Source organism: Coregonus lavaretus (assembly GCF_964263955.1).
Source record: "Coregonus lavaretus genome assembly, chromosome: 3".
In the NCBI taxonomy this organism is placed as follows: Eukaryota; Metazoa; Chordata; class Actinopteri; order Salmoniformes; family Salmonidae; genus Coregonus; species Coregonus lavaretus.
The window spans coordinates 62,270,920-62,283,568 of record NC_139990.1 but is presented as its reverse complement, the minus strand read 5'-3'; the positions used below and the strand labels follow the sequence as shown (position 1 = coordinate 62,283,568).

The 12,649-nt window shown below is 45.8% G+C and overlaps 1 protein-coding gene across 1 annotated transcript in view; it reads left to right on the top strand.

Moving 5' to 3' along the window:
* The window catches only part of LOC311114437 (protein PTHB1-like), a gene marked incomplete at its 5' end in the record, with an annotated part of 165,235 nt that extends 153,100 nt beyond the window's left edge, over nucleotides 1–12,135 (top strand). The window contains 1 exon segment of the mRNA XM_084157191.1: nucleotides 10,141–12,135. Coding sequence (XP_084013317.1) covers nucleotides 10,141–10,514 — 374 coding nt within the window. The 3' untranslated portion in view covers nucleotides 10,515–12,135.
* Between the last annotated feature and the right edge of the window lie 514 nt (nucleotides 12,136–12,649).

Sequence of the window (12,649 nt, the reverse complement as noted above, 5' to 3'; positions counted from 1 at the left end):
ATAACCAATTCACAGTGTGGGGAAAAACAAGCCGTTACTGTGTCAACCATGTGTTCTCATGTCTTGCTTTGGATAAGTCAACACAATGGTTTTCAGATGATAGTTGAAAAATAGTTCCATGTTGTTAGTTATATGCTGAGTAAATCTATAATGGCAGTAAGGCTATAATTGTGTAGCTCAGTCTAGTGGTAAACTAATCTCTTTGGGTGCATGAGAACAACAATACGTTGTCAGTTGTTAAAGTGAAACACTTCTGTCCTTGTTTTAGCCCCTCTGGGTTTAGCCGCAGTCACACACTAGCTGAAGCAAGCATGTACTTTTTACCCGGAGAGAAATATCTGAGGTTTTCAGAAATTGTGTTGAGTTCTATTCAGGAAAGACATGTGACATGGACCACCTGTTTGTGGCCGGGCCTCTTTAAATACATCCATATTTTTGTAAACACACACCAGTCCATATTTTTTACAAAAGCATAGTTGTGTGTTGGTGGTGATTTCTGTGAAACAAGGCGAGCAGCGGTGGCTGGTTGTGTGTGGAGGACTGTTACCAGGCCAACCCAAACCAGAGGAGTGTGAAAACAATTTGGAGGGATTCCGCGGGCAGCACTCTGAAACCAACCGCCGGCTACACCGCAACAAAGGCAGCCTCCGGCGGGCCAATGAGATTGCGTGTGTGTGGACAGTATGTTTGTGTGTGTCAACACTGAGAGTATGCTTGTGTGTGGGCATCATATGGTTGTGTGTGTGTGCACGTGTTTGTGAGTCAAATGTTTATGTAAGTACATGATGGGTGTGTGTGTGTGGGTAGTGAATAGTTGTTTGTTTATGGAGAGAGTAGCATGTGTGTTTGTGTGTACTATGCCCAGTATTGTAATTGTGCCTTAAGATGTGGCTCGCTGTATTTAGGCAGAGTGCAGACTGTGCAGAACGCAAGAGGGAGTTGACAACGGAAGTACAAACTGTAGTAGTGTGTTTGTCTGAATTTATGTCATCATGCATAGATTTGTGTGCATGTGCTTTTGGATCGTGTGTGTGTGTGTGTGTGTGTGTGTGTAGATGACTGGAGCAGAGCAGAGATGGTTAGTACCAGGGCGTGGCCAGCAGAGAGAAAATATCCCTGCAGACCGCGGGAATGATTCCCCCCTGCACCACACCCTCTGGGGCCAAGAGATGCCTGCACCACCCACCTCTGCTCTCTCTCTCTCTCTCTCTGCCTGTGTGTTTCTGTCTCTCTATCTCTCCATCTATTGCTCTGTGTGTCTCTCTGTCCACAACTCTCTCTCTCCATATATTTCCTAGTCTCTCGCTCGCTCTCCCTCTTCATTTATTTCTCAATCTCTCTGTCTCCCATCCATATATCATGTACATACTTACCTCTCTCCTCTCTCTGTATTTACTCTCATCTCTGTTGGGGAGTTTCCTCATACTGTGACCACAAAGGATAGGATTGCTGGGACAATCCGCATCATCAGTGTGGGACAGGATGATGCAGACAGTAATAAGGATGCAATTGCAGAGTGATTATGGTGTGTGTGTGCGTGCGAATGCTTGTTTGTATACATTATCACAGTATTTGTATATATTCGGTGAAATAATATCATTCTCTGGTTTGCGGGGTTAGGGGCATGCATTCCTGTGTGTCTGAGTGGTTGGTGTTTGGTGGGTTGAGCTGAGCTGGTCTGGTCTGATATGTCTGTGGGCTATGCAGAACACAAAGCGATGGGCAGCCCTGGTCTGCCTCGCAGCACATTCCAGGCCCAGGAATAGTATGAAATAAACCCTATCCAACCAGACCAGCAGCCACACTGGAAGATGATTAAGGTCCTCTCTTCTCAACTTTCTCCCCTTCTCTTTCTCCCTCTCTCTTTCTCCCGCTGTTTCCTGCTCACAAACCCACTAATCATGGCCAGTCTGGAGTGTTTGCCCAGTAGTAGTGACAGCAGCGACAAATATTCTTAAAGAATGTTAAGTTAATGGTAAACTGGATATGTAGCACTTTTTCTATAAATACATTTGTCACAACGTGCTTAAAAACAAGCCAGGCCTCCATTGGATAGAGGGATAACTTGACAGAGGAGAGGTATAGAAGATAGAATAGAACAGTATGACGAGGGAAAGAAAGGGGTGTACAGTGAGGGAAAAAAGTATTTGATCCCCTGCTGATTTTGTACGTTTGCCCACTGACAAAGAAATTATCAGTCTATAATTTTAATGGTAGGTTTATTTGAACAGTGAGAGACAGAATAACAACAAAAAAATCCAGAAAAACGCATGTCAAAAATGTTATAAATTGATTTGCATTTTAATGAGGGAAATAAGTATTTGACCCCCTCTCAATCAGAAAGATTTCTGGCTCCCAGGTGTCTTTTATACAGGTAACGAGCTGAGATTAGGAGCACACTCTTAAAGGGAGTGCTCCTAATCTCAGTTTGTTACCTGTATAAAAGACACCTGTCCACAGAAGCAATCAATCAATCAGATTCCAAACTCTCCACCATGGCCAAGACCAAAGAGCTCTCCAAGGATGTCAGGGACAAGATTGTAGACCTACACAAGGCTGGAATGGGCTACAAGACCATCGCCAAGCAGCTTGGTGAGAAGGTGACAACAGTTGGTGCGATTATTCGAAGAAACACAAAAGAACTGTCAATCTCCCTCGGCCTGGGGCTCCATGCAAGATCTCACCTCGTGGAGTTGCAATGATCATGAGAACGGTGAGGAATCATCCCAGAACTACACAGGAGGATCTTGTCAATGATCTCAAGGCAGCTGGGACCATAGTCACCAAGAAAACAATTGGTAACACACTACGCCGTGAAGGACTGAAATCCTGCAGTGCCCGCAAGGTCCCCCTGCTCAAGAAAGCACATATACAGGGCCGTCTGATGTTTGCCAATGGACATCTGAATGATTCAGAGGAGAACTGGGTGAAAGTGTTGTGGTCAAATGAGACCAAAATCGAGCTCTTTGGCATCAACTCAACTCGCCGTGTTTGGAGGAGGAGGAATGCTGCCTATGACCCCAAGAACACCATACCCACCGTCAAACATGGAGGTAGAAACATTATGCTTTGGGGGTGTTTTTCTGCTAAGGGGACAGGACAACTTCACCGCGTCAAAGGGACGATGGACGGGGCTATGTACCGTCAAATCTTGGGTGAGAACCTCCTTCCCTCAGCCAGGGCATTGAAAATGGGTCGTGGATGGGTATTCCAGCATGACAATGACCCAAAACACATGGCCAAGGCATCAAAGGAGTGGCTCAAGAAGAAGCACATTAAGGTCCTGGAGTGGCCTAGCCAGTCTACAGACCTTAATCCCATAGAAAATCTGTGGAGGGAGCTGAAGGTTCAAGTTGCCAAACGTCAGGCTCGAAACCTTAATGACTTGGAGAAGATCTGCAAAGAGGAGTGGGACAAAATCCCTCCTGAGATGTGTGAAAACCTAGTGGCCAACTACAAGAAACGTCTGACCTCTGTGATTGCCAACAAGGGTTTTGCCACCAAGTACTAAGTAATGTTTTGCAGAGGGGTCAAATACTTATTTCCCTCATTAAAATGCAAATCAATTTATAACATTTTTGACATGCGTTTTTCTGGATTGTTTTGTTGTTATTCTGTCTCTCACTGTTCAAATAAACCTACCATTAAAATTATAGACTGATCATATCTTGGTCAGTGGGAAAACGTACAAAATCAGCAGGGGATCAAATACTTTTCCCCCTCACTATAAAGGGGGGATTTACAGGCCTATGTGGTTGAATGTGCTAAACTAGTCTCTCTTCACAGCCACTGTACCTCCACCACAGAGTGCTATACAGTCTATAGAATGTGTGTTAGGAGCAGAAGGACATTGTGTAAGTGCCAGAGCGTTGTGGAGCGTGCTGTCTGCCCTAGTCTCTGGCACCGGTCCCCTGAAACACGTTAGCGAGACCTTTCTCAGCGGCCCGTCTGGCTGAACGATATTATTGGCTTCTGTAATTTGTTTCCAAAATTCATTTCTGCCAATTTCCTCCCGCTTTCTCTCTCTCCACTCACCTTGCTTACGCCTCTGAGGTAAAGTCTGGCGTTTTTCAGGGAACTTTCAGATGCTCTTTTCCTGCTTGACCTTTTGTGAAGGGAAATGTTGGAAAGCGGCACACAGTCATTATTTTCTGAATGGTGTGTTGCTATATTTGCGTTCACCATCATGGCCGTGCTGCCGCTTCTGAGACGTGTGTGTGAGATTGGGTTCCAGGAAGCATTTGGACCTCATTGTTGGGACTCGAGACGGGTAGGTAGACACCGCAGGGTTGGGCTAGGGTTAGGCTGGCGGTTCTAACGGTTCTCCCAGGTTTGGGAAAGACACAGAGGCTCTATTGTAGCTGTAGTCTCAGCTGGAGTCTGACTGCTGAATGGGTCAAACGGGGTGGTTCTGCCACAGTCACACAATGGTCTAGAATCACGTCAAGACCCCTCCCCATCTCCAGCCTGCAATGTGTGTACCAAACATGGCGGAGTTGGCATTCTCCAGGTTGGTCATAGAGTCATAGAGCCTCTGTGTCTGGACCAGTTTGTAACTGAAAGCCTTCCCATAGTAGTCTATGGTCAAGCGAGACTGGAGTTCAGTCCATTTGGCTGTGTTTATTTAGCTTAGGCCCATGCCTTGTTGGTCTATGCGATAATGCAGCCCTGTCCTGACACATACGAAACATATTGTTCAGACGTCCCACAGGCAGACAAAGGCCTGAGTGTGGACTGGACTTATCTCTGGGCATCTGACACAGAGACCCCGACCCTGTGTATCCACTTCAACCCCCTCCCATACACACAGCCCCCAGTGAGGGACAGTCCCTCCCTGTCTGAGAGGAGTTATTAAAGCCTCTCCACACTCTGCGTTGACTCTACCTCTCCGGCTGTCAGGCTCAGGCCACCCCCAGATGGACTGATAGACTGCTTTATTAACTGGACCTGCTGCTGAGAGACAGCCAGGCCAGGGGAAGGGACACATAGATACACACACAGTCGGTTATACACACACACTTTCTCTCACACACACACACACACACATAAGCACTATAACAAAGACACATCATTTATCACACATTAACTTTTCCCTTGGACAGACACACACACAGTCAGTAGCCGTTTCATTAGCAGCTGTCCCAACACTCGTGTCTCCCACTAAGAACTCTTTCGCTGTGGTTCCAGTCTCCGTCTCTCTCTCCAGCGCTGCCTGTGAGTAGGAGGGGGTTGGATGGGACTATAACCACTGCCTCCCCCTCCTATTGGGAGTGTAATTTGCTTGATCATGCAGCGGTTTACCAGAGGGGTTACTGGCTTAGACGCCACGACTTTCTGGGATTACAGCCCAGTGTTTACACAGCCGCGTGAACATAACCCCAACCTCCACCCACCCCTCATACAGCTGCTGTGTGTGCACTTAAAGAGAGCATAGAGGAGCTAGAAAGGTAACTAGTCTCTGACACCTGAATATGTGTTTGTCTGTAAATGTGCTGCAACCCAAGTCCCCTGTTCCACCGACAATTGCCTAGCTTGTATACTTTCCTCTCCTCTCCTCTCCTTTCCACTCCTGTCCTCTCCTCTCCTCTCTCTGTCCTCTCCTCTCCTCTCTCTGTCCTCTCCTCTCCTCTCTCTGTCCTCTCCTCTCCTCTCTCTGTCCTCTCTCTGTCCTCTCCTCTCCTCTCCTCTCCTCTCCTCTCCTCTCCTCTCCTCTCCTCTCCTCTCCTCTCCTCTCCTCTCCTCTCCTCTCCTCTCCTCTCCTCTCCTCTCCTCTCCTCTCCTCTCTCTGTCCTCTCTCTGTCCTCTCCTCTCCTCTCTCTGTCCACTCCTCTCCTCTCCTCTCTCTGTCCCCTCCTCTTCTCTCTTCTCTCTGTCCACTCTCCTCCTCTCCTCTCCTGTCCTCTCCTGTCCTCTCTCAACACTCCATTCCCACATTGCCAGCCTCTACGTTTAGTTTTTAGATTAACACAATGCTGTTGTGGCCGTTTAGTCTGGACCACACTCAGACACACATCAAACACACTTCACATCACAGAGCTGCGTGGCCGGTCCCTGGCAAGCGAAGCAGTTTAGCGGCGGTATTTATAAGAGTGGGAAGCAAGGCAGAAGCCTCCCGCATGGTCTGGGGACACAGGGGAATGCAGGCTCTCTGTGAGGCCTGTGTGTATTTTGACTACGGCCCCCTGAAGCTCTAAAGAACACCCGCTCTCTTCTCTTAGAGGGGAAGCCGAGCGGACAATCTCTGCTTTGAAGAAAAGGCGATAGGACCATTCTCCTCTGGGTAAATGTTATCGACATGCTGACATTTGTTTGGCTGTTTTTTGTGTTGCTGACGGAGTGTACAGTGTTGCCGTCAAATTTATTCGAGCCCACACCATACACATCAATACACACTGTCATGAACACACCCACACACACACCTACTCACCAATACGGTACAAATGTCCTCATAAAATGAACATCTGCAAACATATTTGACGTAGGTTAATATGACAATGTTGGTGATGATGATGACGGTGATGCTGTGGTATTGGGTTAGCGTTACAGCTGGCGACTGTTTGCTGCTGTTTCCTCTACAGAGTGGCCCACGGTAAAACTGATTCTCTGTTTAGTCTAGAAGGTTCCGCTTTGTTACTTTGTTGATCAAATAAAATTAGGAGATGACCTGACTCTCTGATGCTATAACCCCATCTTTTACAATGTAAATATTTATCAAGTCCTGTTAAAATGTCCCTGTTAACCCTTTTTCACAGACAAAAGGGTTCTGGTTGTCTGCATGAAAAATGTCTGCCACAGCTTTTTTATTGCCACGTGATCTCCCATGTATTTCTGTGTGGGGAGTAGCAGCAGCAGCTGAAGTGGTTCGGGCTTGGGTCTGTCACAATAGGACTGATTTGTAGAAGGAAACCCAACTGTCAATCAATGCTTGATTCTAACAAATGGGAGGGGTTTGTAAGGAAGAGTTTTGCATCTTGGTTTCTGTATACGCTTTACTTTGGCTAGTTCTCGCTCCTTTCTTTCTCTCTCTTTTTCTCTCTCACACACACACAATTCTCTCCCTATCTAACACACTCCCATACTTTCCCATTCTTTCAATCATGCGGACACACACGCACTTTAACTCTTATCCATAAACGCACACGCTCACAGAGATCTGATGTGTCAGTCACCCTGGTGTCTCCACTTTCTCCAGTGTCTGTTCAGTGAAGTGTGGACAGAGGCTCCCCCCTCTCTCTCTCTCTCTCTCTCTCTCTCTCTCTCTCTTTCTCTCTTTCTCTCTCTCTCTTCTCTCTCTCTCTCTCTCTCTCTCTCTCTCTCTCTCTCTCTCTCTCTCTCTCTCTCTCTCTCTCTCTCTCTCTCTCTCTCTCTCTCTCTCTCTCAATTCAATTCAATTCAATTCAATTCAATTGAAGTAGATAGTTAACAAAAGTGAAATAAACAGTAATCATTACACTCAGAAGTTCTAAAATAATAAAGACATTTCAAATGTCATATGTCTATATACAGTGTTGTAACAATGTGCAAATAGTTAAAGTACAAATGGGAAAATGAATAAACATAAATATGGGTTGTATTTACAGTGGTGTTTGTTCTTCCTTTTTTTTGGCAACAGGTCACAAATCTTGCTGCTGTGATGGCACACTGTGGTTTTTCACCCAGTAGATAAGGCAGTTTATCAAAATTGGGTTTGTTTTCGAATTCTTTGTGGATCTCTGTAATCTGAGGGAAATATGTGTCTCTAATATGGTCATACATTTGGCAGGAGGTTAGGAAGTGCAGCTCAGTTTCCACCTCATTTTGTGGGCAGTGTGCACATAGCCTGTCTTCTCTTGAGAGCCAGGTCTGCCTACGGCGGCCTTTCTCAATAGCAAGGCTATGCTCACTGAGTCTGTACATAGTCAAAGCTTTCCTTAATTTTGGGTCAGTCACAGTGGTCAGGTATTCTGCCACTATGTACTCTCTGTTTAGGGCCAAATAGCATTCTAGTTTGCTCAGTTTTTTTGTTAATTCTTTCCAATGTGTCAAGTAATTCTCTTTTTGTTTTCTCATGATTTGGTTGGGTCTAATTGTGTTGTTGTTGTTGTTCTGGGGCTCTGTGGGGTCTGTTTGTGTTTGTGAACAGAGTCCCAGGACCAGCTTACTTAGGAGACTCTTCTCCAAGTTCATCTCTCTGTAGGTGATGGCTTTGTTATGGAAGGTTTGGGAATCGCTTCCTTTTAAGTGGTTATAGAATTTAATGGCTCTTTTCTGGATTTTAATAATTAGCGGGTATTGGCCTAATTCTGCTCTACATGCATTATTTGGTGTTTTTCGTTGTACACAGCGGATATATTTGCAGAATTCTGCATGTCTCCCAATCAGAGTAGTGACAGACAGACAGTGTCCAGCCTGGATTAGCCCTGTCGCTACCGCACAGGATTAACCACAGAGACCCACACACACACCCATGGCTATACACACTCCATCTATAGAGACAACAATATTTACATAATCAATACATACATAAATGATCAACCTAAACTCTAGCCTGTATTCTGCTGTGTCTGTGCATACATTTGTGTTTATATATGAATGAGAGAGTTCTTAAGTCAGCATTTCCTCAGGGCATGTCACTATAACCATCCTCTTTTATGTGTGATTGTAAAAGATCTGAGGGTGTTGGTTGTGTGTGTGTGTGTGTGTGTGTGTGTGTGTGTGTGTGTGTGTGTGTGTGTGTGTGTGTGTGTGTGTGTGTGTGTGTGTGTGTGTTGTGTATGCGTGTGCGGGCCCAGCTCTCCTCCGTGTTACCCAAATGGAAACCCAACAGCAGCCAGTCAGGACAATAAGACACTGCTCCCTGTTTAACTGGCCCACATTTACTGGAGCTTTACTGGCACTTTGCTCCTGGTTCACACAGGCTTTTCTGTTGAGACTATTTAACCAGTTCTGTCTCTTTTTGGTGGTTGATTTTGGTTTATTTGGTTATTTTTACACTGGCTTGCCTGTGGGGATCATTTAGGAAGGCTAGACAAAAGAGCCAGAGGCCGCAGGCGGAAAAACAAGCCTGTTTATAAGGCCCCTCAACTAACACACACTCAGCCTTGATACACTGTGCCCTAGCAACAATGACGCTCTACATACTGGATCATGTAGGTCACACACACACTGCACCTGACCGTGCACAGCACATCAGATACGGCCCCCTGGCCTACACACATTGGAACTCACCTCCCACACGATACACACTGAACCTTTCAGACGGAGCCTGCACACAAAAAGCCAGCACACACACACACACACACTTCAGCCAGGACTTTGTAAGCCCTAGACGATTACCCAGCTGATTGGAGTCCCTCTCTGGAGTCTTTAAACACACACACTCTTTTAGAGTACTCACCACTCCCCCCCCCCCCCACACACACAGCCCTCTCCTTTCTCATGGAGATAAGGACGTCTCATTGTTGTGAGACAACGGTCCGCTATTATCTTATCAAAGAGCCAATCCAATGTGGAGGAGGGAGAGAAAGGGGAGGGGGGTTTCTTTGTGATGCGACAGGTGCCGTTGTAATTCAATTTGTCTACGGGAGGGTTTGGAAGCCGTCCTGAACTTAATTGTACCGAGGGTCACAGTCCTCTCCGCTGTACTGTACATAATAGCAATGTGTAACAGTATGCTAACCACAGCATCGGCACAATGCAAATCTAGGATAACCTTGACTCATATGTACATATTGCTAACTTTAGCAGACGGGCAACTCTGACCTTAGCTTGAGCACAGTGCTAATCAAATCAAATTGTATTGGTCACATACACATATTTAGCAGATGTTATTGCAGATGTAGCGAAATGCTTGTGTTCCTAGCTCCAACAGTGCAGTAGTATCTAACAATTCAATCTTAACCTATATTATGAACAGTGTTATCCATAGCTAACACCACGAGAGAGCATTTGGCTCAGATTCACCTCAGCCTATTGGTCACCACTAAATGACAGAACATCTCTAAACCACACATCGGAGATGGAGATAAGAGGAGGGACTGTCTATCCTCCATCACAGATGAGGAATCCCAAGATGATGACGTGTGGGAGTTCTGTTCATGTGAGTGTGTACCTGGTAATAACGTGTTAATCACCGCTATCTCTCTGTCTGGCCCTTTTCAGATAAAGAATCCAAGGACAAGAAAGTGTCTGCGGCTGGGGCAGTCAAGGAGACAGTGGAAGAGCCTGTGGAAGAGCCTGTGGAAGAGCCTGTGAAAGAACTGAAGAAAGAAAAGAAGGAGTCCTCTAAGGAAAAGAAGAAGGAGTCCACCAAGGAGCCCAAAGAGCCCAAGGACCCGGGGAAAGAGTCAAAAAAGGAGTCTTCAAAAGACTCCAAGGAAAAGAAGGAGTCCACCAAGGAGTCAAATAAGGAGTCTTCTAAGGTGGCCAGCAAAGAGTCTTTGAAGGAGCCTGGGAAGGAGAAAGTGTCAAGAAAGTCATCTGTGAAGGTCAAGGAGAAAAAGAAAGAGACAGAGGCTGCTGCTGGAGAGGGCTGATAAAGTCATGCAATAAATACATTGTTACACACATACACACACATACACACGCAGTCTCACATACACACTCATATTCATGACAAACACACTTCTATCAGGGCTGATGCTGGTCCATAGTCAGGACTTCTGGTGTCTGTGTTGGGTGAAGGTGCGGTGCTGAAGATGAGGCCCAGTCAGAAACTCCAGTAGAACAGCCAAGGAGTCGGATGTGCAACATCAAAGCCCTTCCCCTCCCTTCCTTCCAGTGGCAGCGTCTCGTAGTGGAACCCACAGCCCTGTGCGTCGGTAAGCCCTAACCACCCCGCCTACACACGGGCACTCTGACATCTATCCCGCCCTCTCGCCCCCTCGTGTGGCACCATGCCTTGCCAAAGCCACCCCCGCCTCAAGCTAAGAATAACCCCTGCGTTCTGTCCGTCCCTCCGTATGTCCCCTCGGGTAAAACAAGGCCACTTTCACCCCCCATCAGCAGCTTTCAGCGCACAGAAGCAGGAAAACCATCAAACTGAGACAATAGCAGAGAAACGAAAAGGGAAGGGAATTCAAGCAGCCCCCATGATCGTTTGTGAGGACTTGCAGGAACATACTCAATCACACACACCTGAATCCACAAACACATGCACATAAGAATAAAAACATGCACAACTATACACGTAAAAACACTAGCTAGCACCTGCTCGTATTCTGCAACACACAGCCCTACAAGCGTTAGTGTTTCCACACAGCCTCTGAGACCATAGACCACCTTCTGTTAGAGGATCGCTGTGCCAGCCTGACCAATGACAATCCAAACAGCTCTTTATGTCGCTATTGTACTGTACCTGTACGTGCTGTATGTGTGTGTGTTGTCTGTACGTGTCTTGATGAATTTAGACATGTATCGTTTCCTAACTCAGCTTAATGAATGTATTATAGCAAAGGTTTTGTACCATTATCAGCTTGTCTGATGCACCAGGTACCTGTTCTATGCCTGATTTTTATAGACAAAGCAGGGTGATTCAAGTTAGTGCTACGAAACTGTTGTTGTTTAAAGTATCTCCTTAATCTCCCTCCGCATGTATGTCTTTCTCTATCCCTTTAAGTCTGTCTTGTTTCAGTCCTTGCTTACTGAGTATGTGGGACAGTGTATATGTTAGAGTATATAGGAATGGTCACTGTTAAAATGGCTTTGCCCTTGGCCAGTGGCTTTAGGTTTGTTTTTTCCTTACTGTAGTGTAAAAGGTCTGTGCAAATCTCCCCGAGCTCGGCACAAGGTCGATTTAAGATTGAATAACTGAGAGACTCGCTGTTTAATTTGGCACGGGTCGTTTGTAGGTGTTGCGTTAAAGCCACGTTGTGGAAGTAGATGGGGTTGGAATCCGGCGGACTCTCCTCTCAGGTCTCTGTTATGTTATGTCTGTTTGACGTCAGTGGGTTCTCTTTTTTTGTATTCTCCTCAATAACTTTTGTCTTTGACTAAACGCGCTGTGTTTCACAACATGAATGTTGTACAGGACATGTTCAAGTGCAAAAAATGATTGAACTAGGACCAAACATTGTTACATGCCCCACTGTAAAAAAAACTAACAGTGCCACAGTTTTGAGAGAATGTAATAAAAAGCCCTTTGGATTAGACTTTTAGAAACAAATGGGTTGGTGTCATTTTATTAGAGAAGCTGTCTTGTGAGAGGCTTAGGAGAGAATGTACAGTACCAGTCAAAAGTTTGGACACACCTACTCATTCAAGGGTTTTTCTTTATTTGTACTATTTTCTACATTGTAGAATAATAGTGAATATATCAAAACTATGAAATAACACATATGGAATCATGTAGTAGCCAAATAAGTGTTAAACAAATCAAAATATATTTTATATTTGAGGTTCTACAAAGTAGCCACCATTTGCCTTGATGACAGCTTTGCACACTCTTGGCATTCTCTCAACCAGCTTCATGAGGAATGCTTTTCCAACAGTCTTCAAGGAGTTCCCACATATGCTGAGCCCTTGTTGGCTGCTTTTCCTTCACCCTGTGGTCCAACTCATCCCAAACCATCTCAATTGGGTTGAGGTCAGGTAATTGTGGAGGCCAGGTCATCTGATGCAGCACTCCATCACTCTCCTTGGTCAAATAGCCCTTACACAGCCCGGAGGTGTG